This window comes from Harpia harpyja, chromosome 8 (assembly GCF_026419915.1).
Source record: "Harpia harpyja isolate bHarHar1 chromosome 8, bHarHar1 primary haplotype, whole genome shotgun sequence".
In the NCBI taxonomy this organism is placed as follows: domain Eukaryota; kingdom Metazoa; phylum Chordata; class Aves; order Accipitriformes; family Accipitridae; genus Harpia; species Harpia harpyja.
The window spans coordinates 50,691,268-50,718,471 of NC_068947.1; the positions used below are offsets into that span (position 1 = coordinate 50,691,268).

The 27,204-nt window shown below is 45.9% G+C and overlaps 1 protein-coding gene across 1 annotated transcript; it reads left to right on the top strand.

The window, feature by feature from the left end:
* Window positions 1-2,043: 2,043 nt before the first annotated feature.
* Window positions 2,044-26,133, top strand: WDR3 (WD repeat domain 3). The gene is made up of 26 exons (XM_052793868.1): window positions 2,044-2,324; window positions 4,047-4,256; window positions 5,313-5,431; window positions 7,281-7,359; window positions 7,706-7,801; window positions 8,269-8,379; window positions 9,420-9,521; window positions 9,641-9,738; window positions 10,656-10,751; window positions 11,079-11,309; window positions 12,108-12,201; window positions 12,576-12,677; window positions 15,054-15,139; window positions 15,587-15,722; window positions 16,435-16,491; window positions 17,193-17,293; window positions 17,443-17,554; window positions 17,670-17,804; window positions 18,764-18,814; window positions 19,480-19,545; window positions 20,413-20,505; window positions 21,068-21,115; window positions 23,110-23,153; window positions 23,651-23,779; window positions 24,565-24,658; window positions 25,283-26,133. The coding sequence occupies exons 1-26, from the start codon at window positions 2,154-2,156 to the stop codon at window positions 25,436-25,438; spliced, it is 2,817 nt and encodes a 938-aa protein (XP_052649828.1). The 5' UTR covers window positions 2,044-2,153; the 3' UTR covers window positions 25,439-26,133.
* Window positions 26,134-27,204: the final 1,071 nt, after the last annotated feature.

Consider the following 27,204-nt stretch of genomic DNA (forward strand, 5'->3'; position numbering starts at 1 on the left):
AAAAACCCAAAAGAAAATACACAACCTCCCAAACCACTGCAACCCCAAAAACCCTAAACACAAACAAGCCCTTACAAACAAAGCAATGAAAACATCCTCCTTCCCCCCAAATTGTACAATCCTTGCAGTTCAGTGCATTCTGAAGCACTGCAAATAAGACTTACAGTTGCTTAGTTCTTACAGTCATGCACATAGGCACTAAACTCCTTCACCCAAATAGGTTTTGCAAGAAAGGGAGCAAAGTTGTAAATTTGAACGCTGGCCCAACGAACTTGCAGGCTGAACTCTGCCATATGACTTTTGTTTTGTTTTAAAAGGCTGAGATGACACTCATTGCTAGATTAAGACTCAAACTTGCCAAAACATGCCGTTCAATTGCCAGCACATAACACCTAGGGTACCACATTTTCACTGTAACTACTAAACCATACTAGTGAATTAAGCTAGCACAAATGCACTCACATAAGTAACTTCAGTTTGCCACATACACACCTACTAATTAACCTTTTTCACAGGTTCGTAACCAATAATAATTTTGAAAAGATAGCACCCACAAGTGGCAATTCTGGAGCGTGAATTGTGAAGTATATTCATTAAAAAAGAAACTCCAAACCAAAACAACCAAACATCCAAAATCAAACTGAGGGATAACAAAGGCTGACACTAGGACAAAGATAGCCATAAGAGCATCTAAATAAGATTTTTTTGCCATGAAGAGCTGGGAGAAAGGCACTGAACAAGAAGGTAAGAATGGTCAGACTGACTCCAACCAAAAGCTCATCTACAATGGTGTTGATAGCATATGTTCATACATTTCATGTGGTTTGTTCAAACTTTTATGGTTTTAATATTTTATACCTTCTATGAAAACTGGTTTGCTGCTAGATGACTATGTAAGTGAGATTTGATAAATGATCATATATTAACATTACGGTTGAAACAATAGACAAAGGGTAACCAGGGAGATAATTACAGAAGTATAGTCAAGTGATTAACTAGTAATTATTCATAAGTTTTGCAGTTCTTTGCTCTTATGACTAGATGTTCCTGTAGGCTAGATGAGAACAACGTTGAAACTGACCACATGTGATTGGAACCGCGTTAAGCTTCAAGATCAAAGAACAAGGACAAGAATAAAGACTTCAAGGACAGCCAGCAAGAACTTCAAATGGGTCGGTGGTCGCAAAAGCAGCCCTTCGACTCAAACGGACCCTGCGTTGCACAGGATTGGATGTAGGTAGTACTGTGATAATCAGTTATAATTGTTTTTATGTAGATGTATACCAATCTGATTAACATGCAATTAGTTACTCTATATAGCCTGTTTGTGCTAAAGCTGTGGTATGCACGCTAGGTGGAATTATCCCCCGTGCACCCAGCGCTGCAATGAAGAATGCCTGCTTTCTAAAACCCCAAAATGAGTCTTAGAGAGTTTCTTCGACCGGCTTTTCGGTACCAGCCTCTTCCCTCCGACAAAGAGCCACAAATGGGGGCCTAGGCGCGATAGTAAGAGGCAGACAGAAGAAGAGGGGTGCACATAAGCTCCTCATGGATATCTTCCCCCCCCCCCCCCCAATCTGTTGCCCGGGGCCTCCTGCAGCAGAGGCAGGCCCGCCACGCTGAACAAAGAGCCCCCCCCCCCCCAATAAACCCCGCGGGTGGGCTGTCGTACCCCTACCCGTGAGGAGAACGCTGTCTCTCCCGCCTTTTGCAGCCGGTAACCGGCACCGCCAGGGGTGAGGCCGGCGGGAGCGGTCAGCGGCTTCCCCCCCCCAGCTCCTATCTGAGGAGAACCGGCAGCAGCAGCAACAGCGGCTTCTCCCCCCGGAGCGACTGCGCAGTAACTCACGGGCAGGCCCCGCCGCCGCCGCCGCCTCCAGCCCGGCCCGGTCAGAGGGTCTCGGTCGACGCCGGTTCGGCGACATCACCCAGAAAAACGGAGAAGCCTCCGCGCCCTTCCGCTTCCGGGAATAACCCCGCCCCCGTGCTGTCATTGGCTTCGCGACCTCACTTCCTCCCCATGCGCCTCCTCTGACGTGCTTCCGGCGTGTGAGGGGGCACGCGCGGCGGCCGTTTGTAACGGTTGGGACTCGTTTTCCTCAGCGTCTTCCCGCCGCCGTCGCCATAGCCCGGTTCATCCCCTCGGTGCCACCATGGGCCTCACCCGGCAGTACCTGCGGTACGGGCCGGCCGCGCTTTTCGGGCTGGTGGGTAGCGCCAGGGGTAACGCGGCCTTCGTGGCCCTGCGAGGCGAGCGGGGCCGCTGCGTGGCCGTGCCGGCCTGCGAACACGTCTTCGTGTGGGATACGCGGAAAGGAGAGAAGGTGAGAACGATACCCGGTGAGCCGGTCGAAGAAACTCTCTAAGACTCGTTTTGGGGTTTTAGAAAGCGAGCGTTCTTTATTGCAGCGCTGGGTGCACGGGGGATAATTCCACCTAGCGTGCACGCCACAGCTTTAGCACAAACAGTCTATATTGAATAGCTAATTGCATGTTAATCAGATTGGTATACATCTACATAAAAACAATTATAACTGATTATCACAGTACTACCTACATCCAATCCTGCGCAACGCAGGATCCGTTTGAGTCGAAGGGCTGCTTTTGCGACCACCGACCCATTTGAAGTTCTTGCTGGCTGTCCTTGAAGTCTTTATTCTTGTCCTTGTTCTTTGATCTTGAAGCTTAACGCGGTTCCAATCACATGTGGTCAGTTTCAACGTTGTTCTCATCTAGCCTACAGGAACATCTAGTCATAAGAACAAAGAACTGCAGAACTTACAAGTAACTCCCTCTACTAGTTAATTGCTTGGCTATACTTTTGTCTGTTGTTTCAATCATAATGTTAGTATAAGATTTCTAGTAATTATTTACTAAATCTCACTTACATAGTCATCTAGCAGCAAACCAGTTTTCATAGAAGGTACAAAATACTAAAACCATCAAAATATTTAGACATGCCATACAGAATGTATGGAAATACGCTATCAAGAGCGGGGTTTTCCCCTGTAGCCCTCCCTGGGGCTGCGGGGGGTGGTGAGGATCATGGAGAGGTGTGTGTGTGTAGTGTGGGGCTCTTTTGGACCACCTGAAGCAAAGGTGCTGGTGTTAGTGGGCTACGTTTTAAGGTGCTGGTGTTAGTGGGCTACATTTTAAGGGAAATGTCACCTCCACAGCTTCCCCCTTTCTCTGTAGTCTCAGCACACCTTTGGGTTCGCTGGTGGTGCGAGTCTGCAGCTCTGGGTGCGGCCTGGCTGAATGTCACTGTTGATCCTTTGAGATTTGTCATTGTAGCTCAGCTGGGGAAGAGTGATAGCTGTGATTGTAAAGCTGTTCTCTGTTTAGCTGGTGAGCAGCAGCAGCACTGTGTGAAAGTTCTGGGATGAAACAGGGAATGTTGTGGAGTTTGTGTTTTGCCTGTGGAACCGGGCTTCCCATGTGAAAGTTGTATCCCTTAGGGGGTTTGTGAGCTGTAACTTTAAGGACTTTGCCACAAGTTTACTCCTGTCGGATTCTGAAATCATTGTAAGTACTGCTGTCTGCTACAAACTGAATTCAGGGTTTGCTTTACAGCCCCTACAGTGTTGACTGCTGGCCTGTTGTTTCGGAGATGGTTTTTATCATTCTCAAGTTCTCGTGTGGTCTGTGGAGAAGCAGCTCTGTCCTATACCTGAGAAAGGCCAAGCAAGAGAGGATGAGTCAGGAAGAAGTTTTCAGACTTTACTCTCAAACAATGTTCCTTGCTCTCTGGCACTTCAAATGCAGGGGCAGAAATTTGGGCTTCTGAGTTCCAGGCCTCATTCCGCACCAGTTTCCTGTTTGATTATGAGAAATTACTTCTCTCCTAGCTGCTGTCTGCCTTGTAAAATGGGGCTAATGACACTGTATTCGCTGCAGGGAGCTGAAAAATAAACTTCTAAAGTGGCAGAAGCACTCAGTTGGAAGTTCAGTAGAAGAGCAGAGTGTATTCTTGCTGCCGTGCAAGTATCTGACTCTGACATGTCATTTATCAACATTATACATGTTTTGTCTCTTAAAAATTGCAGGTTCTTATCCTTAAGGGTCTCAAGCAGGAGGTCAGTTGCCTCTGCCCCTCTCCAGATGGGTTGCACTTGGCTGTTGGGTATGAAGATGGATCAGTCCGTGTCTTCAGCCTCCTAAGTGGAGAAGCGAATATCACTTTCAATGGACACAAGGCCGCAGTTACAGCCCTGCAGTATGACCATCTGGGTGGCCGGCTGGTATCTGGCTCAAAGGTGAGGGTTGCACATCTGGAGGACAGCTGTTTCATAGAGATGCTCCATGGAGAAGGCTGACCTGCACTAAAATGTTTGGTATTTTAAGTGAGCTGTGTGGCCTCTGCCTATAGCCAGAGAATAGCAGTGAGAGGAGTTAGGGCTGCAAGACAGGGATGGAGTTGGGGAGCCCAGGGCTGGGAGACGAGCAGGGGCTGCAGGGCAGGAGTGGGGTGCTAATAGAGCTGTTAAAATGAAGAAGCTTGTGATGTCAGGAATAGCAGGAGCGACTCAAGCCAGGGCAGAGGTGCATTTTTTGGTCTGACTGTACCTTTGGGGAAGGCATGTCCCTTGCATTAATCACCCCTGTGTTGTGGTTTAACCCCAGCCAGCAACTAAACACCACGCAGCTGCTCACTCACTCCCCCCCCCGCACCCAGTGGGATGGGGGAGAAAATCAGGAAAAGAAGCAAAAACCCGTGGGTTGAGATAAGAACGGTTTAATAGAACAGAAAAGAAGAAACTAATAATGATAATGATAACACCAATAAAATGACAACAGTAATAATGAAAGGATTGGAATGTACAAATGATGCGCAGTGCAATTGCTCACCACCCGCCGACCGACACCCAGCCAGTCCCCCGAGTGGCGATTCCCCGCCCCCACTTCCCCGTTCCTATCCTAGATGGGACGTCCCATGGTATGGAATACACCGTTGGCCAGTTTGGGTCAGGTGCCCTGGCTGTGTCCTGTGCCAACTTCTTGTGCCCCTCCAGCTTTCTCGCTGGCTGGGCATGAGAAGCTGAAAAATCCTTGACTTTAGACTAAACACTACTGAGCAACAACTGAAAACATCAGTGTGTTATCAACATTCTTCTCATACTGAACTCAAAACATAGCACTGTACCAGCTACTAGGAAGACAGTTAACTCTATCCCAGCTGAAACCAGGACACCCTGACATTCAAATTTGGAGTGAGGAGGCGTGTTCTCAGGTAATCTTCTCAGTCTCATAGCAGAGGTAGACGTTTTGCAGAGACAAATGCAAGTCCCATGGAGACACTTTCTCTGTTCCAGGATACAGATGTCATTGTGTGGGATGTCATCAATGAGAGCGGTCTGTACCGGCTGAGAGGACACAAGGATGCTGTCACTCAAGTCCTTTTCTTGAAGGAGAAAAACCTGTTGGTCACCAGGTGAGCCAGGTGAAGCATAGTGGTCAATCAGGAGAGCAGCCATGGTTTTACTTGCAATTTAGACATCCTAGGTGCTACAGCCATTTGTATTTTTCTTCTTGACTCATGAAATCTCAGACCCACCAGCATCTTAGATGATCATATTAGAATATGATTTTGTCACATCCACATATTTCTTAAGTCTGGTGCCTGAATCCAAATGTGGTAAGCGGAACTGAAATGGCTATCCTGAAAAGTAGTGTTTGGAAAAGGGTTTAACTTGCTGGTAAAACTTTTGTAACAAGGAATAGTGAGTATATGTTCATTATGTATGTAACTATTTTTGCTGTGTATCTTGAAGAATTAAGCAGACTTACCTTCTGTGTAATTCACACAGCAATGTGACAGAATAATTGCTTCCTAGTAAACTGTAATTATAGGAATTAATTAAAAGATGATAGATGGTTTTTTGAGTTGGTTTTCAGTTATTCAGCATGAGCTGCTAGTTGACTGTATCCCTTTAATAATAAACGGTTGACAGAAGATACTCTTGCTCAAATATCAGTCAATAATTTTTTATTTATTAATATGCTATCCAATAGCTTAATAAAAAAGTGCATGCAACCAGTTCAGTGTAAAATTCGAACAAGTTTCTTGCGCTTTTTTTGTTGTTTCAAATGGAAAAAGTAGTATTTTGTTTGTTTGGTAGATGATGCCTGTTTCTTAATACAATTTCAAGTCTTTGCAGGTCAACTTTAGAAATACTTCTTAATTCTCTCAGTAGCTAAATTGAGATAAAGAATTCCTCTCTTTTTTTTTTTTTTTTTTATTAACAGAGTAGAGATGTTACCCTGTTTTTCTGGAGATGCAAAGTTTTACTTCCTTACTTTAGATTGTTTTTTATGCCCAAGCAGCTGACTGCAGTCTTTTGTGTACAGAATTTCTTGTGATATTTTCATAAGTCCAATTTACAAGTACCTTTGGATCATACGAAATGAAAGAGATGGACTAACAGTAAATATTGCTTGTAATCAGATTTTTTTGGTCCTGAGGGAGCTTAGTAGTACAACAAGTTTTATATTTTGATTTAGTTGAAACTTATTGAGAAAAATAGGCTCTAACAGTAAATATTGCTTGTAATCAGATTTTTTTGGTCCTGAGGGAGCTTAGTAGTGCAACAAGTTTTATATTTTGATTTAGTTGAAACTTATTGAGAAAAATAGGCTCTAACAAAGTTACCAAAAAAAAAGAAAGTATTAATTGTTGTAGGTTGTACTGACAGAATCTGTATAAATGTTGAAATTGCTTTTCTTGGGTGCTCTTATAGTATTGGGGTAGCATGACATAACCAGAAATGTGTTTTCAAGGAGATCTAATCCTGCGGGGTCTTTGAAGGACTGAAACAGCTGTAATTCTCCATTAGGAGGAGCAGCTCCAAATCACTGTTCAGAACAAAGGAATCTGCTTTTCTTGTAGCCTGGTCAATGCACAGGCATGGCACACATTGCAAATGGGGAGGAGGGTTTTAGACGCAGCTTCAGAATTGATCGGTACTTTGCTCTTAGTGTTCTCACCCTAAGTGAAGAGTATTGTTCTCGCCCTAAATAAGTGAGAAAGGAAGCTGTGTGACACAGGGGCTTGCAACTGAATCCAGAGGAGGAAGCAGTTTTCAGTGACTTGCTAGATACCTTTTTGCAGCGCCTTTGTGTTGCTATACTTCGTTCTTGCATAGCTTGCGAAATTCAGTGTCTGAGCAGCTGCTCTGCGATGTGTGGTGGCACATTTTGGATTTTTTTGTATTTCTACCACTTTTCTAAGCATGTGAGTTCTGGCAATCTTTCCTCATGTCTTGAGTTTTTCTTTGTTCCAGTGGCAAAGACACATTGGTGAAATGGTGGGATCTGGACACCCAGCACTGCTTCAAAACTCTGGTTGGACACCGTACTGAGGTAAAGAGGATGCGTGGGGAGCTGTTGGGGTGGAAGGACTTTGCATTACATGCTATGGCTCACTTTGTGCTTTCCCTGCTTTCAGGAGTTGTAAACTGTCACTGTGATACATTTTGCTTGTCATTAGGCTTTAGGGATGAGCAAATGAGAAATTTCCAAACTTTCCAGGAGCTGTCATCAACGTGCAGTGGATGACAATTCCAATACAGGTGTCCCTGGAGGAGGTCCCAGCTAGATCCAGTCTCTACTTTGTTGCCGTTTAAATAAATGAATTAAAGATGCTCTGCTGTTGTTATGATAGTTAAAGGAGCCATAAGCCAATTCCTCACATTGTGCCTCTGGACAGGTTTGGGGGATGGCTTTGATATCCGAAGAGAAGCGGCTGATCACTGGGAGCGCTGACAGTGAGCTGAGGGTGTGGGACATTGCGTACATCCAGGAGGTAAGATATTCCCTCTGTAACCCCCGACAGTCTTGCCCAGCTGCTTGTCTTTAGACTAAGGTGGGACTGGAACATGTTAAATCTGATTGATGTTCTGGGAAACAGAGCCAAAACAATGTCTTTGCTGTCTGAGGGGTCCAGAAGCTGCTCTTGGGATAGACTTTGCTGTTTTCTGTGTTTTGAGCTTTCAAGTGAAGCTGTGAGCACTTCCAGAACAAAATTTCCAGAGTGTGTCAGATATTTCTGCCTTCTGGCTACGGCTAGAGAAGAGAGTCTTGTGGATGGATGATAAGCAGGGGAGGACGTGGAGTGTTTGGTGCCTACAGGCATGCTGTAGGCCACTCTTTTGTTGCAGTGTATGCTAACCACTTGTTCCTCCAGGGAAATGAAGTGTGAGACAGAAACCAGAACACCGTAGCTCTTGTGGTTTAAGGTATTCCTTATGGGTTTTTTTGGTCTGTGAACAGGTAAAAGACCCTGATGAACCAGAATCCAAGAAAAGCAAAGGGTCTTCACCTCGAGCAGAAGACGACGCTGAAGACGATGAGACCCTAGAGTTGGATGAGCATCCTGAGGAAGTAAGCTCAGTTTTCTGTGCTGTCTGTGGGATCATGTATCTAACGCCATTTGCATGGTGCTGCTTGCAGAGCCAGCAGGAGTTTTAGAGTCACTCACACATTGCTTCTCTGTATTGGGTTTGTACCCCGAGTGTCGTATTTAGCCTGTTAGGGAAAATGGGGTAATTCTTGTCTTGCTTCGTAACATCTTCCTCAGCAGCAGTTGCTGCCTAATCTACCTGCAAGACTTCAGCAGAAGTATGTGCGCCAAAACACGTACACATGTTATCCTCCACTGAAAGCTTTTTCTTTGCCTTCTGTTTGGGGAGGACTAGCAAATATTTAAAGTTTGACAGTGCTAACAGAGCTCTTTCATCAAACAACACGGGAATAAAATAGTTACTAGCTGGTTGGCAGCTTCTGAGTTCAGTGCTGATGCTCAGCTTTGCAGGTCAGTAGCAGAAGCTGAGAGGTCAGAGATGCACCATAACGAAATACGGTGTGAGATTCGATTGCAGAAAGCTATTCCCACTTGTGCTGCTGGTGGAGACTTTACTGAATCTGTCTTTCTGGTGGAACTTTCTGGGGTCCTGCTCAGATTTCAGACTGCTTGTACTTACGGTAGATACCTGACCTCGTTAAATACTTTTCCAACTTCCTCTCCAGAGGATTTATCTCCCTTCAACCACCTGTTTAAGAGTCTCTGTTCTCACCTTCTCTGCCTCTTCTGACAGAGGAACTGAGCTCTGCTGCCTTTGTAGCATAAAAATTCAGCTCTGTCTCTTAAATGGCTGTGGCTTGCCAAAAGAGTTAAGTTATTCTTCCACTGAGACTGTCAATGATTATTTTCAGTAACATACAACAAAACATAAGGAGATAAGCCTGTAGCTCACACAAATGCTTGTTTTGTCCCTAGGTTATCCTTGCTAGCTCTTCTACAAGCACCCTGTGGGTTCATTTCCCCCTCTTCTCTTGACTTCCCTTGGCAGTATGTTTCTGAGTTTGCCTGAGAAGATCACTTGACCTTTCAGACCAAAGTTCTTCTCCTTCTTTCCCTATAGCGCCTCATAAAGTGCAGCAAAGTTGGATCCATCATGCGGGAAGGGAGAGACCGAATAGTTACACTTGCCACAGACCAAACGGGCAAGATTTTGGCCTGCCATGTAAGTAATGGGGGGCTCTGCTACTGAGCTGTAGAGGAGGCTGTTAGAGACCTTGGGTAATTTCTGTAAGGGCCAGCCAGGGCTTTGCATGCCTTTGACTTTGTTTGCTCTGTCTCTAGGGAACAGATGCTGTTCTGGAAGTGTTCTCTGTCCTTTCTGAAGAGGAAGTCCAAAAGAAAGTGGAAAAGAAAATGAAGAAAGCAAAGAAAAAAGCGAAGTAAGCAGTCATTTGGATGCTGTCTGTGTCTAAAGAATGGTTAGAAAAGCCCTTCAGCAGCATGACACAGTGGTTGAACTCCAAGCTACTAGTCATTCTGTTTGTGCTAGCCGTTGTATTTTTGGGGTCACTGTTCCTGTGCATTCTTAGTGCTTGACTGAGCAGCGCTGCTCCCAGTGACTAGGGAAATACCTTTCTTTCTGAGTCTTCCCCCTGCAAAAACAGCTAATGTGTGCAAAGGAATGGACATAAAATGGGTTTTTCAGAGCTGCTCATTTCTACCTGACATTCATATTTACACTGCTTGGTGCATCAAATAAAGTCCTTGATAGGATGTACAGGAACGAGAGTTTCATCTGAAGTCAGAGTGACTCTGATACCTCATCTCCTGTTTTACAGCAGGCAGAGATACAGGTGAGAGCTATCTTAATGTTTACTTTGTGTTAAGTGTCTCTCTGGGTATCCTGGCACTTAACAGGTGCCTCATAACAGCCCTTAGGGAGAGGTCTGGCTCCAGGGTAGAAACTGAAGCACAGGGCATGTAAATCTGGAGATGCATTTTGGCAATGGTGGAGGACTTGTTGTGAGTGGTAGGAGATGAGCAGAAGCTGATCTCCCTCTCAAACACAGCTTTCTGTTGTCTGTTTTGTATCCTATCTTTCTAATGTGCGTTGTTCAAGTGCTTTGGCTCTAGAGGAGGCTGCCTTTTTTAAGACAAATTGTCTCTTTAGTAGTCTGCATACCAGCATGAACTTCACTGTCTTACCCTGTTCTTAAATGTAGTTAGCGCTGTTGGATAAGAGGGTGGTTGTTTTCAGCAGGCTAAGTGGTTTCCTTATGTTATTCTCTGTCTCTGTGTTAGTTTGTGTTGGCTGTGCTAGGTTATTTGACTCTCCTCCATTATCTGACATTTCTAGACAGAACTCTGAAGAGGAGCCTGAAAGGAGTGTGGAGCTGAGCCTGCAGGAGGAGATTCAGCGGGTCACTAACGTCAGAGCTTCTTCTAAAATCAAGTGAGTGGAAAGCCTGTTGTAGAGACTGAGCTGTGGCTATGCAGCTACCTGGGAGCTCACTATAGGGAGAGGTGGAAGAAGTTTCCCCCTCGACATGTTTTCAGCTTGGAGCTGGGGAGAGGCTTACCATGATCTCCTACCATGAGTCCATTCACACCTCTTCCACAAGTGGTCCCCTTCTTGCACACTTCTGTGGCTTAGGGTGCACTTGTTTGTGGCATGCACTTTGTCTGTATTCCTCTTTCCCAGTTGTTCTTGACGTTTGATCCCGCCTACATTTTGTCTTATTGCCCCTGTGTACAGCTCTGATTTTGTCTAATCAAACAGGTCATTTGACTTGATTCTCTCTCCAAAAGGAGAGCTGAAGATTGTACTGCTGCTCCAGAACAACATCATTGAGTCGTACAACCTGAACCTGTCAGCACAAGTCCCACAGGCTGTCCGTGTGTCCAAGATAACCATTGGAGGCCACCGCAGTGATGTCAGGACGTTGGCTTTTAGCTCTGACAACATTGCCATTCTCTCAGCAGCTGCAGAGTCTGTAAAGATTTGGAACAGGTACGCAGTCCAGTTGTGTCAATCTCCCAGAACTCAGGGATGCTGTGTTCAGAGAGGCAGTGATAAGGAAGAGGGGATGATGGAGTAATATAAAATAGTGAATGAAGTAAAGGAAGTAAATAGAAAACTATTTGACTTCCTTATTAGGGAAACTGAGAAGCTATAGAGCTAAAACTGCATAATTAACTCGTTGAGTTTGATGCTGTAAAGCAGCACTGAGGCTAAGTTTAGTGGCAGGTATGGAAAGACAAAGGTCATACATAGCAGTCCAGTATAGACTATTTTGTTGGTTTTTTTTTTTTTTTTTTCATTTTTAATAAAAGGTACTAACTGTTACCCTAAACTAGCTACTGCCTGTTCTTTAGGGAACATGTGGGTTTCTTGGCAGCTCATCTGAAGGATCTAGTATTGGACTGAGTAGGCTGCTGTTTTGATGTAGAGTGTTGTCCCAGTGTTTCCTGAGGGGTGCTGATTTCAAGCTCTGTTTCCTTTGAGCATGCTATCTTATACTCCTCCCTCCTCTCCTGAACAATGGGAATTGCTGTTTGAGAACAGGAGCTCTGTCCTTGCTCATAACAGCAGTAAGTCATGATGGTGGACTATGTAATGACATGTTTTTATGGAAAATGTTCTTAGCAGTAATGCTGGATAGCATTTGGGTCATAGGATGGTGGTGGTGTATCTTCTGGCCCCAGCTGAAAAGACAGCTGTGGGCAGAGGCCACTCTGGAGCATGTCTCACTTAGTGGGCCAGATTTTGTGTGCAGTAACAGGTTTTGGGCTCTGCCTTTGTCCACAGATCGACCTTGCAGTGCATCCGGACAATGGACTGTGAGTATGCACTCTGCTCACTCTTTGTCCCAGGAGATCGGCAGGTCATCATTGGCACCAAGGTAAGTAGTGTCCTTCTGCACTCCAGACTGCCCAGGTCTGGAATTATGTTATGCAAATGTCATTAAGGCAGCCTTACAGAAAATGCATTGCATCTCCTGATCTGGAGCACTCTTGTTTTAGGTGTAAAAACCGCTCTGACAGTCAGGTTCTGCTCTGTTCCCAGACTCATTATGTAGCTCTTGTGGCTTGAGCTGGACAGCTGGGGAGAGCTTTGGGAAGTCCCTGATGGAGATCAGGAGTTTGGCTGTCTGTGCATCTAATGAAGCTGGCTGTTTGGGAGATGGGAGGCAGGGGTGCCCTCCTGCTAGGAGCTGTCGTGTGTCTTGAAGGCGGAGGGGCTGATTTGTCCTCTGTGATGTATCTTCCTCCCCAGACAGGGAAGCTGCAGCTGTATGACCTGGCTTCTGGGAGTCTGGTGGAGACACTTAATGCTCACGACGGGGCGGTGTGGTCCATTGCTCTTTCACCAGACCAGGTAACTCACAGCCACCCTTCTAAGTATCATCTGTTGGACGTCTTTTCATATAGCTCCTTCCTATAGTGCTGTGCTTGCACTACTGATGGGAGCATGGGAACCCCTCATCCTGGGAGGTGGAGGATGCAGCTGGTAGGGTCTAAGAACTTTAACTGTGGATACATGTGCATCTTGATGAAATATCTCTCTAGTTGTGTGGCACATGGCAATGAGTCTTTGGGCTGAGTGGCCCATCCTCATCACCTCATCTGGCTTCTGCATGATTGGGAACACTCGGACTTGCCTGGTGGAGTCCATGTGTGCAGCAGTACATACCTTGTGGGTGTGTTCCAGCTGTGGAGACCTTCAGCTCCTCGTAACCTGCTGCAGTGCTGATTATTCTCCTTGTTAAATTTGCTGCTTGGTTGCTGGATTAAAGATCTCGTTAACATAGTGATTTTTTTTTTTTTTTGTGTTGCACTCTTCTTGACTGACCAAATCACCCTCCCCATCTGTCTGATGGTCATGAGGCCGAACTTCTCCTGTCCCTGCAGGATATGTTTTCCAGGCTCTTAATTGTTCTTTTGGTACTTTTTAAGTTACTGTAGTCTTTTTTTGCTGGTGGCCCCAGAATCTGGGTGCACTGTGTGATAGGAATTATACCAATGCCAAATGCACTAGTGCCTTTTGAATTCATCCAAGGACTTAATTAGCTCTTTTGATGATAGCTCTGCAGTGAGAATGTGTATTCCGATAATAATCCACTGTGTCCCTCAAAGTTCATTTTGGGGCACTGCTTTGCACGAAGCATGTATGTGGGCCTTAGATACTTGCTTCCTAACGTATAAATTAATGTTTTGGTTCTGTTTGGGCACTCTTTTTCAGATAGATTGAATAGCTCTGACATTATATAGATACAGGTAATTGGTTATTTTTTCTAGTAATCCATAAAAGCTGTAAGCAGTACAGTGTCAAGTTATTAGGTATTTCTCATTTAAAATTAAACTTTGAAACCTCTTAGCTGGTCTTTAATCCATGGAGTATATGCTCTATTGAAGTGTATTATCCTAGTTTTGTAATGAAAATGTAACACAAGACCAAGAGGCATGCCTTGCATGAGCACACTTACTATTATCAACTACAGCTTTAATCTTGGAAAAGGATAATCCCCGTCAAATCAATGTTCCATAAGGTCTTTTCTCCATATTCAGTTTACTTTCTTTGATGGAAACTGCAATTACCTGTTACTTCTGTTGACCATGCTCACAGTTGTCAGGCCTGCCTGTTTACTCTGTCTGAATTACGGTGTTACATTAGTTTATTCCTGGATCTCCCCCAGTATTTCTGAAGTTGCTGAGAATAGACATTGACAGTTTAGAGAGTACCTCATTCTGCTCTGTAAAAGTCTTGGATTCTGGGGATCTGAACCATTGATTTATAAATGTCTGACATAGGTAGCTGCTTTTTGACAGCCTTGTGAGTTTTTGGAGCAGTTTTTCATCACTGTCTTGTAATGTGATTATGGTACGTAGTTTTTCCCTGAGCACAACAGATGAGAAATGTTTACTGAACCCATGTTTACTGAGCATTGCTGTTTGATAGTTCTCATACTTTCCTCTAGAAATGGGTCAGTACTACTGAAAAGATGACTTTCTTTTTAATGTTCCCGTTTCACGTGCACACACTCACTCTATTTAGCCTAACCACCCTGGCTGTAGAAATCTGTTTGTCTTTTACTCCTTGTATCAGTTTTTCTCCATTACCACAGTTCAGGTTCGTACTGGTTTCTATCAATTTCCACTTTCTTCTGTTTGTTGTGTATGCCTTTCTTATTTTTCTTACATCGTCATGTTGCGCTAGAAACCAGAGTGGTTTTTAGTGGAATCAAAACCATAGCAAGTAATAACCTGCCTGAGATTCATTCACCCTACAGATGAAAACATATGGGACAGATTTTACCCTTGTTCTTAAAGTAAAAAGGATAATGTTCAACTGTTCTTCCTTTAGAAGGCTGTGCTTGTGTGTTGGTGGTAAGGTGTGTGTGATCCAGTAACAGTGAGAGTGTCAACTTGCCCACAAAACCCAAGCATGTCATTATACAGCTGAGACAACTGCTTTCAGTCCCAAAGTTTCAGTCCATGTCTTGATTTACATTTGGAGTCTTTGTCTTACAACTCCCTGCCAGAGCTTTTGAAATTGTTGTTGTTGCTCAGCCAGTGGGTAACGTATGCTCCAACCAGAGCAAGTGCTCCCGGTGGTGTCCACTTAATCATTAATACTGTAGGAATGTGGGACGTTTCAAAAACCTTCTTGTGTGTTGACAACTCCTTGCTGTAGAATTTGTCTGGGTTGTAGCAAAGCTGGTTTCACAATAATTTTTTTTGTTTTCCCCTGCAGCGTGGCTTTGTGACAGGAGGTGCTGATAAATGTGTCAAGTTCTGGGAGTTTGAGTTTGTGAAGGATGAGAGCAGTGTTCAGAAAAGGTGAGAAAATAAACCTTTCTAGACTACATTCAGCTGCAGTATCCATTGTCACTGATGGATGCTTTGGCCTTTGCTGTGCACTGTAAGAAGTGCCCATGACAGGTATGTGGAGAAGAATGTGAGCTCAGTGCTGTTTTGTGAAGGTCTGAGCTTAGCTGTGGAAGGGCACTTGCCTCATTCTGATCCCTTGCTTCTGTGTGAGGTTGAGCTTCTAATGACAGGATGGACCTCCAGATCATTAAACAGTAAATTTAGTAGTGAAGTTTATCAGCCTGCAGTGCCGTGCTTATTTCCAGTCCTGTCTTGCTCAAGTCATAATGAGGAATGAGATGCTGCATGTTAGAATTAACTTGCTTTCCCAGCGTGCAATGTGGGAGTTGTATTCATACCTCTTCCCAACTTGTTTGTTTGGGATAACAATTGGTTTTTTCCTCCTCTTGTTGCCAGGCTTTCCATGAAACATGTGCGCATTTTGCAGCTGGATGAAGATGTTCTCTGTGTGCGGTACAGCCCCAACCAGAAACTGCTGGCTGTCTCCTTACTGGATTGCACTGTGAAGATTTTCTACGTTGACACACTCAAGGTGCACGACCAAATGGGCTGTGAGGCTGTGCAGGGAGTGATGTAACTGTAGCCTGAAAGATCAGGAATATGTAGGAAAAGTGTCTATTTATTGCGGGACACTAGTAAGAATCGGAGAGACCATGCATCCCACTTCAGGTGCCTGTTTGCTAGCAAACTGACAGAACTGTGGCTGGCCCACACTGGGGAGAAAATCCATTTTTAATCTGGAAAGTGTTGTGAACCTGCAGGTGGCAAGGTTCACTCTAAACCCTGCAGGCATGGTGGTACTCCAGAGCTGCGAGGCACTGTAGGATTGGGGATGGATGTGTCATGAATGACATTAAATAGAGCATAGCAGAGGCAAAGCCTGGGGGAGGAGAATCTTCCTTGTGAGCAGCGTGTGGTGGTTTTACAAGTTACGTATTAGCACGTGACTGTTAGGGAATGACACAAGACAGACCAGCACTGACAGATAGGCAAAGAGAAACAGAGATGAACTCCATAGGCAGTGGTGATTAGCACCAGATTTAGCTCAGCTTGCTTGGGCGCTTCCACCCTCTCTCACTTCTGCCATCGTGGCCCTGCTGCTAACAGTGTTCAGGGCAAGAATGAAAGTGGGGCAGTGCTAGAAAGACAGAGCTCCTGAGGTAAAGCAGAACTAGCCTGGAGCTCGAGATTTTTGCACATCTCTACCCAGCATATTTAACTGAGACACCTTTCTTCTGCTTCAGTTTTTTCTCTCTCTGTATGGACACAAGCTGCCAGTGCTGTGTATGGACATCTCCTATGTAAGTATCATTAGGGCTGTGTGTTAGGTAGGACTGTGGTGATATGGATTGACTGTGAGAACCTCTGCTGGCAGCAAAGCCTCTAGGATAATGCTTTCTTGTCACCTCCTTGTTCCCAACTTAGCAGTTTCTTGATGGGACACAGCAAGCCCCTCCTTATCCCACAGTCCTGTGCTCACTGGGAGGGGTCATGGAGTAGCGGTCATGACAGAACTGACCAGGGCATTTTGTGAGTGAGTGGAAATCAAAATGCTGTGGTGGTTCCCTACCCTCATCTGAAGAGCTACAGCCTGCTCTCTGGTAAAGTTACTGTGTGAGAGGAGCCTGAATTCTTTGTTAGTGGGAGCAGAGAGCAGGTGCTGAGGTGGAGCGGTTTCTTCATGCCTGGTCATTCTTGGGCTGCATCTTGCTCTGGGGTGTCCTTGGAACGAGGCTCATTGGAAGCCAAAAATGTCAAGATATAGATAAGGTCTTAAATGCCTGCAGAGGTTCAGAAAAGAGCCAGAGTGATCTCAGTGGGCTGTGCCAGTACCACAAGCATGGGCCACCCTGGTGAGAGGAGGTGGGAGGGATCAGGAGGGCATGTTTCAGGAGCCAGGTGTCCACCTACTCAGCACTGCTTAGTCACTGGTTCAGCAGCAATTCCTCATGGGGCTGCCAGCCAGCTACCCACACCCTCCTCTCTCTTTGTTGCTCTGTAGGATGGGACTCTAATTGCAACTGGCTCTGCTGACAGGAATGTGAAGATTTGGGGCTTAGATTTTGGGGACTGTCACCGCTCTCTCTTTGCCCATGATGACAGGTCAGTCAAATCCTACAGCATCTCTGGGCTGTGGGCTATCTTCTCTCCAAAGGGTTGTGATCCAGCAATAACCCTTTTGTCCAGCATGGAGTGGGGGGAGGTCTGCAGTATTCCCCAAGTAGGTGAATTTGAGCCTTTTTCCCTTCCAGTGTGATGTATCTGCAGTTTGTGGCGAAATCCCACCTGTTCTTCACGGCTGGGAAGGACAGCAAGATTAAGCAGTGGGATGCAGATAAATTTGAACACATCCAGACGCTGGAGGTAGGAAGTTTTGGGGACTGTTGAAAGGAAGCGTTATCCCTGCATGAGCAGCACTTCCCTCAGGGGCTGGGAGCTGGGTGGTGTTTGTGTCTTACCTCTTCTGTCTACCACACAGGGGCATCACCAGGAGGTGTGGTGTTTGGCACTTAGTCCCAATGGAGACTACGTGGTGTCGGCATCCCACGACAAGTCCCTGCGCCTCTGGGAAAGGACGAGGGAGCCGCTTGTTTTGGAAGAGGAGAGGGAGATGGTAAGAGTTGTATCCTTCCTGCCAAAGACAACTTCCAGACCTGTTTTCTCCCCAGCAGGCAGATTCTACTCCATTTGAGCATGTGTTCTACTCCATTTGAGCATGTATTATGAGGACTCGTAGACTCACAGAAGAACTTCAGTAGGAAGGAAACTCAAGGGGTCTCTAGTCCAACCCCTTGCTCACTGCAGGATAACCTTAAAGCTGTATCAAACTGCTCAGATTCTTGACTTGATACATGAACATCTCCAAGGAAGGAGATTTTTCCAGGCTGTCTTGAAGCACCTGTTCAGTGCTGAACCACAGCTGGGGTTGGCGGATGCATTTGTTTCACATACCCAATTGGAAATTCACTTGGAACAATTTGTAACTCTTGTCTTTTCACTGTATCCCTCAGAGGAGTCTGGCTCTGTCTCCCCTTCTTAAAGCAGTTCTCAGACCACAGTGAGGGAAGGATGTAGAAACATATGCAGAAGTGGATGAGAAACCTGCAATAAAAGTTTTGGGGTGGTTTTGGTTTTTTGTTTTTTGGGGTTTTTTTTGTCCCAGTGTGTTTGTGGAGAGCTGAGGTGACCCATAGGCAGCATTTTGATGCTAGGACAACCCTGGGACTTTTCTAGGCTTGTTTCTTCTGTGCTGTGTGCCAGGTGGAAGGTCTGGTGCTGAATTGCTGTTGTCTCTGTTTCAGCTTGGTGGGCTGTCTAAGGGCTGTTGCTGCATCCAGAGCAGAGACGTTGATTTCTTTCCATCTGGGAGACTCCAGAGTTCTCCATGGGGTTGGGACCAGGGCCAAGTGGGCATTTTGCACTGGCATTGTTGATCTCTGCTGATTTGTCCTAGTTTTGCAGAGGGCTGCATGAAGCTGCAGGTTCCCTTGCTCAAACAGTCTGGAAGGGACTTGCACCCTTGTTTGCTGTTTGCTCACCTGTGTTAATATGTTGTGTTCTCATCCACTGTAGCAAAGAGAAGCTGAATATGAAGAGAGTGTGGCGAAGGAAGAGCAGCCTGTGGTGAGTTGCACCATCTGAGTGTGTGTCAGTCTGACTGTACAAAGTCTGGAATAATGATATCTGTAAGAGGCATAGAAGAGGTGTCAGGGAGGACTGATAATTTTCTTGCTTTGAGGAGGTGCAGAGGGGAAGGTGCTGCTGAAGCTGTGGTTGCCCCATGATGCAGCTGACTCTGGTACTTCCTACAGACAACTTCAGGAGAGTGTGTGGAGCTGGCCAAACTGCTACACAGTAGCTGTGGACATTGAAACCTTGCTGTGCTCTTGCCCTTCCTATCTCCCCATTTCCAGCTCTATACCACGGCTGGGCTGCCTTCTGACAGCTGCTTCCAGGTCCATGTAGTGCAGGATGGGTGGGGAAGCCTGATCCCTCTTGCTCAGATGCTTGGGTTGTGTTGCCGATTGTTTTGACACTGATCGGATCACTTGGCCTCTGTTGGCAGAACAAGAGCTGTGTTTACCTGCCTCCGGGAGCTCAGTGTTAGCACAGTGCCTCTGTTCCTGACGAAGAGCTGTGCACTTGGGAAATCTTGTATTTCTCCAGATAAATGACTAGTTTAGGGAATGGGGCTGATGTTTTTCTTGGTATGGACTGTGGTACGGTGCAGGGGGTGCCTACATCTATCAGCTGCGGGAGGAGGGAGCTGCAAACTCTGTATTTTGTAGGTGGCTGGAGAGACGCAAGGAGAGACAGGGCTGGCAGGAAAGAAGACTATTGAAACCATCAAAGCGGTAAGATTGTGTGGGTCTGCCAGCATTGCTTTGTGCCTTATCAATCTCTCAAGGAGGGAGGCTGTCACAGGGTGGGAGCAGTAGTTTGAAGAGGAGTAACCTGTGCTGTCACATAAGGGCACACAGATTGCCTCTGCCTGCAAGAGCAGTCTGTCCTGCTCCATGGGCAACAGGGAGGGGTGTGACTCTGGAGGGTCGTGGGCCAGGAATTATCTTCTCCAGAGATCTCTCCAGGGAATGAGGTGTGAGGTTCCTGTAGCTGCAGCTTTCTCTGCCAGTCATGCATGGGACAGAAGGGGCTGCTCTTGCCCTTTTGGGGTTTGCAGCACAAAGGAGCACGAGGCAGCTGGGACATTGTCTAGGCATTAGGCCTCTCCTCCAAGGCCTGCCCGGTCCAGCGGGCATCTGTGGGAGGTGGAAATGTATTGCAGTGCCCGAGGTGGGAGGTGTACCCAGAAGGTGTCAGGGTGGGTAATTTCATGGCTGCAGATTTGAACAGTCTGGTGCTCCTGTAAATACAGAGGAAATCCTGAATCTAAATAGTCAAAATGGCCCGACACTGGCTTGTGCCTCAAAGGGGAGCTGCTTGCGGGGGGTGGAGTTCAGTGTCAAGGCAACAATTGAAGCTGCAGCAGAGAGCACCCAGGGCAGTGGGGGCAATGTGGAAGGTGTTTGACACCTTCAGGACATGACTGATGTGCTCAGGGTAGTGGTGCAGTCTGGAGTGGAGGTTATCTTTCTGAGCGAAATGTCCTGTGATGTTCTGTGGAGGCAGCCCCTCTGCTTCCACCTCCATTTGTCCAGTTGGACTTGAGCTTTGCTTTGGCTTGTCTGGTGTCACTGATGTGCCATTCTTGTGCCGCACAGGCTGAGCGGATCATGGAAGCTATCGAGCTGTATAGAGAAGAGACGGCAAAACTAAAGGAACACAAGGCCATATGCAAAGCTGCAGGAAAAGAGGTAAAAGGCTGAGGAATGTACAGTCCCAGGGTGTTGGGTGTATTCTCCCAGCTCAGGTGGAAAGGCTCAGCATGCAGATAAAATCCAGACAGCTGGGAATAGCAGAGATTTGCTGAAATCTTGGGAGAACAAAATGGCACTGTGCCCTTGGGCATGGTTGGTGGTGTGTTCTTTCCAATGATCTTTATGTTTAAAGTCACAGTAGCATGTAAGTTTTGTCCCTGGGAGAGCATGCTGCTGCAAATTCATCCCAAAGCCTATTTTTTGCCTTCATGTCAACACTCCCTGCTAAATAAGGGGCTGTGATGCAAGTGAGAAAAGTGACAATTAAGAAGTGGAAGAAAATTAATACATGTTTGAGTGAGTCGTATACATCTGAGAATGAGATTGTCTAGTGGCTGCAAATGAGGCCTTCAGCAACATTCTGGGGAGGGTAGAGGTGTGGGAATTGCAGGAAGGCACTTGAAAAAAGCTCTCTTCTACTGTGGGCTGAAGTTTTCTCTGTGAATATGCATTTGTACACAGCACAGCTGCCTCATTGTAACCCATTCTGTGTCTCCAGATTCCCTTTCCTGTCAATCCCATTCTCCGTGCCTATGGAAATATTACGGTAAGTGGAATGCCCAGGCCATAGGCTGTGGGCTGTTCTCAACTGGAGTGGGGCTGGTTGATTTGCTGGCTGAGCCAAAACACTGGGTTGCTGTGGGGAAGGGAGGACTGCTTGGTTCAACTTGAAATGAAAACTCAAGCACTTTTGCTTGTGCAAAGTGAACACAGTTTGGGTTTTTCGTGTTTGGGGTTTTTTTATTGGTTTTTTTTATATCTTGCGTGTGTGTTACAAAAGTTTAACCCCAACAGGGTTAAACATATCCCTGATAGTAGCCATGACCTTATCATGTACCTTATCATAAGCCAATGGTTTACAGTGTTCTCCAAGGTATGGGAAAGCTAGTTCAAACCTTTCCTGTGCCTAAAGGCACCCCCTCCTGCTGCCAGGAGGGTGCAGTTGCTGTCCTAGAGCATATTCCAGAGGAGCTGTGCCATCTTACACAAAATACCTGAGCATCCACTGGAATGCATAATTGAGAATCCATGTCACCATGCCCCTCACCATGTGACATCAGTAAGCGCTTAGCCAGAGCCATTCTCTCCCTTGCTCCATGAATATAGGCATGTTTAATTGCAAGTTGAATAGATTGAACAGGGGTGAATGAAATCTTATGGCTTAGCAGCTCGCAATTTCTTTGGAGGCGGGTGATGTTTGATTGAATCCCACTGTATAGAGAAGGGAATTTGAACCCGTTTCCAAAATCTTGGAAGAATGTGCTAGTCCAAGTGCTAAGGCTACTGGGTAAAAACATAGCCACAAGTTATGACATGTCCTAATATGTGGTGAACTGACCATGATGAGCATTCGGTATGTCAGGCCATGAACAAAAATACTTCATGCCCTGTCAGTCGCTTATCCTCTTTCTTGGGAGAGACTCTTGCTTGTGGAACACTTGTCCCAACGTACCTACTGTGTTGCCTTGCCTCAAGAAGCAGGAGCTGGAAGCTCATGAAGGCTTCCTGACCCTAAATCACTGTCTGTGCAGCTGTAACCACAGCAGGGCAGCTCTGAGCGAGGCAGAGCTGTGGTGTAGCTACCCAGGTTTATTTCTACAGCATTGGTACAGCAGTTACTGATTCCATTTCTATTGCTAAAGAATTTACATTGAGAAAATTCTGTATGGTAGTTAAATGTCCAGGTATTGCAGGCTAGAGCTGGTGCCTTTACCCACTCATGTCATACTAGTACGCAACGGTTTTCACTAAACTCTGAGAATTTCTCAGTATAGAAAATACACACACAGATGCATAGATTTCATTGATAAATAAAAACCTACTACTCTGAGTAGATTAGTTTTGGTTTTCCTAGTTTATTCCAATGTATACTCCTAGATTGCATTTTTAATTACTCTTTGGAAGATCCTTGTTTTTCCTTTCTCCCCTTTTCTGAAGGGTATGTTAATGCTAGATGAAACAGCCTGTTGTCTTCCTTCTAACCGCCTGTAATCACCTTACAAGAGCCCTTCTGTCCCTTCCTCCATGATTATAGGTATATTAAATTGTAACAGATGCGAATGAAATCCTAAGACTTAGTAGTTAGACACTTTTTTTGGCAATTCCCAGCTCTGCGTCTGCCAAACACTTTCAGCAGATAAACAGGAGTAGCAGGAATTAAGTCTTTGGTAGATGAGTTTGTATAAGGTTTTATGTGTATAATTTGTCTGTTTCACTGAGCTTTTTATCCAGTTTGTACAAGATTCATTGAACTGAACATGAGACAATTTAGCTGGTTGAATATAAATCAGATTTTTCACAATATTGTTCACCGGTTTAGAGTAACCTGAGAAGGCTGGGTTTATGTTTTGGGAGGGAGGATTTCTCAGACTGGCAGCTGATTGAAGCTGAAGGGGTTTCCTCTTTGTTATATTCAGCTTGATCTGTCCATCTCACAAGACGTGACTGTGTGTTTTCAACTGGGTGAAATGGACCTTAAGGCACATGTTTGTCCTAGAATGTTTCTTGATATGCAGAGCTGGTGTCTTTCCTCTGTTACAGCCTTCTGCATATGTGCTAGAAGTTTTCAAGAAGGTCAAGTCGAGGTGAGTCCCAAGAGCCTTATTGCCGCGCAGGTTTGTGACTGAGTATTGATTTCTGGGCCCAGGACTGGCTGGGGTCCTGGAACGGTCTCTCATGCTGGGTATGGGCAGTGCTAGAGAGTCTGGAGTTACTGTTCCTGGCAGCCTCTTTTGGAGCATGCAGGGAATTGGGGAATGGAAATTGTTCCTTCCATGGGGAGTGCTGGATGAAGCTTGTGTATGTGGGTTGGCTGCTTGGAGATGTACATGTGTGTGAAGAACAGCTTGGGGATGCTGAGGAGGGAAGACTGTGTGCCTGCTCCCTGTGCCAGAAGATGTCTGCTGGTCTGGACTGTAGTCTGTGCAGATGCACTGTGCTTTGTGGACAGACGCAGACAAGCAGTGATGAATGCTTAGCACAGCTTTTGTACCAGAACCTACCTATACGGAAGTGTTTCCTGCTCATCTGTAGCAGTGCAGTGGCTGAGGCTAATATTTCTGTCCCTTTGCTTTCTCCTCAGTGAGCTGGAAGAGTCTCTCCTGGTGCTGCCCTTCTCCTACGTCCCTGACCTGCTCAGACTCTTCAATGAATATATTCACCTGGGTTCAGAAGTTGAACTCTTGTGCCGAGCTCTGCTCTTCCTGCTCAAGTGAGTCTTTCCAGATCTGCTAGTCTTAGTTTGGTTGCTATTGCTGTCCAGAACCTGGACCCGAGGAAGCCCTAACACAGGTCTGGTCAGTAGTGGGCCTGCCAGTTCTTCCGAGACCCTCGTGCTGGTGCGTGTCATGAACTCACTTTGTGCCAGTTACGTGAACAGAGAGGTACCCCTTGCTCCTGTGCTGTGAGACAGCTCTTGGAGACAGCACAGAACTGGGGAATATACCTCATTTCCTGGAGCTGCAAAGATGACATTGCTTGCCGTGAATGCGTGTAGCATAAGAACATGGTGAAAATTTGAGCTTTTTCATATGTCTCTGGGTCTGAAGCTCTTGGGAAGCATCCTTGGGAATAAAGACGTGCTCTCTGCAGGAGATAAGGAATCACTGCAGCCCACGGTGAATTGTGTGTGGGAATGGATTGATCGGATGCAGAGTGTTGACATGCCCAGATGGGGTTGCTGGTCCTGGTCCCCCAAGTCTCATTGGTATGAAAGATCCTGCATCAAGGCTGAAGTGGCACTGTTAACTGGCACAGAGTCATTGTAGTGCCCATGCCCTCAGAGAGCCCTTCCCCTTGAACCACTGTATGTTGAAGAGAAGCTTCAGAAAATTGCTTTTCCAGATAAATTTGCCCATGCCTGTTATAGAAGGCTGGTCTGGGAAGGCCTAATTTAAGAAAAATCCGATGTCCAGAACATACAGATGGTCAGGAGAGGGGCTTGCTGATGTTTCTAAGAACAATGCTGCAATATATTGCTGTCTGCTTTGTTCCCAGGATACATTTTGGGCAGATCACAAGCAACCACATGCTGGTGACAGTGATAGAAAATCTGAAGAAAACCACCATCTCCAGAGTCAGTGAGGCCCGGGTGAGTGTTGCACCCTCCTCTTTTCCAGGATCTGGAATAACAGGATGGGCCAATGTCTGGGAATGTGTGTTGTCTGTGGTGTCCAGTAGGAAAGTTAGTTGGGGGTCTGAGCCCATTTCGCCTTCCTCCTGTGCAAGTAGGCTGCCTTTTCCTAATGCTCTTCCTGATGTGAGACTACCTAGTGATGAGCCTGTGCTCGTGCTCCCTCCCTCATTTACTCTTCGTTTTCTTTGATGTATGTGTTTGGGCTTTGGGTTGCTAGTTTCTAAATATGTAGGAGGTAAAGAAACTATTTCTCTTGGGCTTTTCTGTGGGCTACTAGTCTCTCAAATAATGCAGACTGTGCATCTTCCCAGAGGCAACTTAAGGTGCCTGCCAGCAACTTGGCTTTCAGAAAATACAGTGGATTATAGCTGCTCTTAAGAAAGAACTGTGGGGAACAGAGTGCAGGACTGACTGTTCTCCTACTCAGATGAGGTCGACGTTTAAATAATGTTGCTTTATTTAAATCTGTGGATTGTCTTGCTTTCATCATTTCTTAGTAGAGGGTGGCCAGTGCAGGACCCTCTGCCCCCTAACAAGCTGAGACGTGTCCAACAGTGTGGTACTGGTCTGTCTCTACAGGATGTGCTGGGATTCAACATGGCAGGGCTCCAGTACCTGAAGAGGGAGATTGAGGCCAAGGATGAGGTGACATTTTTTGCTGATGCTACTGACCGTTTTGAGGAGAAGAAGAGGAAGAGGAAGAAGAAAGAGAAGATGGTTCTTGCAGTGCTCTAGCATTTGCTGCCCAAGACCCAGAGCACCTGGATGGGGTCATTTAACCTCAGTGCTGGCCGTGGAAGTGTTCTTGTGGCTGAACATCTGTGATGATGTCCGGTGACTGGGACAAGTCTCCTCCCCATGTGCTATAACCCAGCATATAAACCCCAACTCAGAATGGTTGTCTCTGAGATGAACTCTCTGTGGTCTGCTGCAAATGTATGCATTTGAACTATTTCTGAGGCAACTGTCAAAGGTGCGTCCTTTTCCTCCAGTGGAATGCCCATTAGAAATGGAGTTGATTTCTCCTGCGGAAGCGATCAGCTCATTCTGGCAGTGTTGATTCAATGGAGTGAAGCCAGCACATGGACTGCTGGTGAGACCATGCCCTATCCAGGGAAGGCAGCTGGCAAGATTTTATGCTGTTTTGACACCTGCTGGTGGTTTGTGGCAGTGCTTAGAGCCTCTGGGCAAAGCTATGTGACTTCTGCCACAGTGTGAGAACGTGGTCTACAGCCACTCGCTTTTTAGTGGTACAGGGAAGAACATGGCTGCACTCTATTAAAGGCATATTTATATATGCTTTAGGACACAACTTTGTTCATGGAGTTTTGTCCTGATGTTTCTCTAGTAAAGCTTCAGCTGCCTCGCCCTGTGTGTGAGTTCTCAAAGGATTTTTTTCCGGAGAATAAAATCTGTGGGAGCAAATGAAAGGGCTGCCATCCAGGATTTTGCTGTTCCGTGGAGTTGGCAGACTGAGCATGAGAAGCGTGGGTTGTTTGCATTGTATTTGCTCCAGTTTTTAGAAATTGCACTGAATTGTTGCAATGTTGTACTTGTCCTGTATCAGATAAAATGATTTATTTTCACAGCGGGCGCAGTGGGGCAGGATAAAGTGAGCAAGTCTCTGCTGCTGTTGGTAAGTTATTAGTTTGTAGTACATGCTGTCTTTTTTTACCAGTAATCACAGGTTTGGTGGATGTGGTGGGGGCTGCTTCTGGGTTCTTTTTTGACTGTTGGACTTACAGGTCTGACTCTGGTACTCCAAGCTGGACTTCTTTCTACCTTGAGCTTCATACGGATTTTTAGTTGCATCCCAGTTGTTACCGACTACTGTCTTTGACTTGTGCATAATTGCTAGTAATAGAGAACCTAAGGCGAACAGTTCAGTTGGTGAATCTTTTGGCAGCACCTCAGGTGTAATAACCACACCTCTTAGAATAAGTGTTGTTAGTAAATAACTGTGTCAGGGGGCTGATGGTTCACTTGTTGCTTCAGAGTCTGGGTAATTTACAGCAGCACTTCACGCTCCAATTCCAGGAGATGGGTCTCAGACTCTTTATGGAAATAGCAATCTTCATACAGCTCTGCAGGTTGTTTCTGGGTGCCTCTATAATTTTGTATTTGTCCAGATACGGATGAAACTTGTGATCAAACAGCTCCACTCAAACATGTCTCCATCCTGACCTATTCTATTCTAATTCTGTTCTAATTCTATTCTATTCCATCTTGTTCTGTTCCATCTTGTTCTGTTGTATTCCTTTACTCCTCCCAAAGGAGACCCTCGTAAGAGGGATTACTGCAGGGGGAGGGAGAGGAGGCACTGTAGGATGATGAATTGTATCGGTAACCTCAGCTGACATCTTGCATCCATGTCAGCTGCTGCTGAAATGGGCTAGCCCGCTGGGAGAAGGAAGTACGTAGTGTGTTACAAACGAAGGGGTGGCTTGTGATACCACAGTGCACTTTCAGCAGTGATGACTGAGAGAGATACCAAAAGGGGA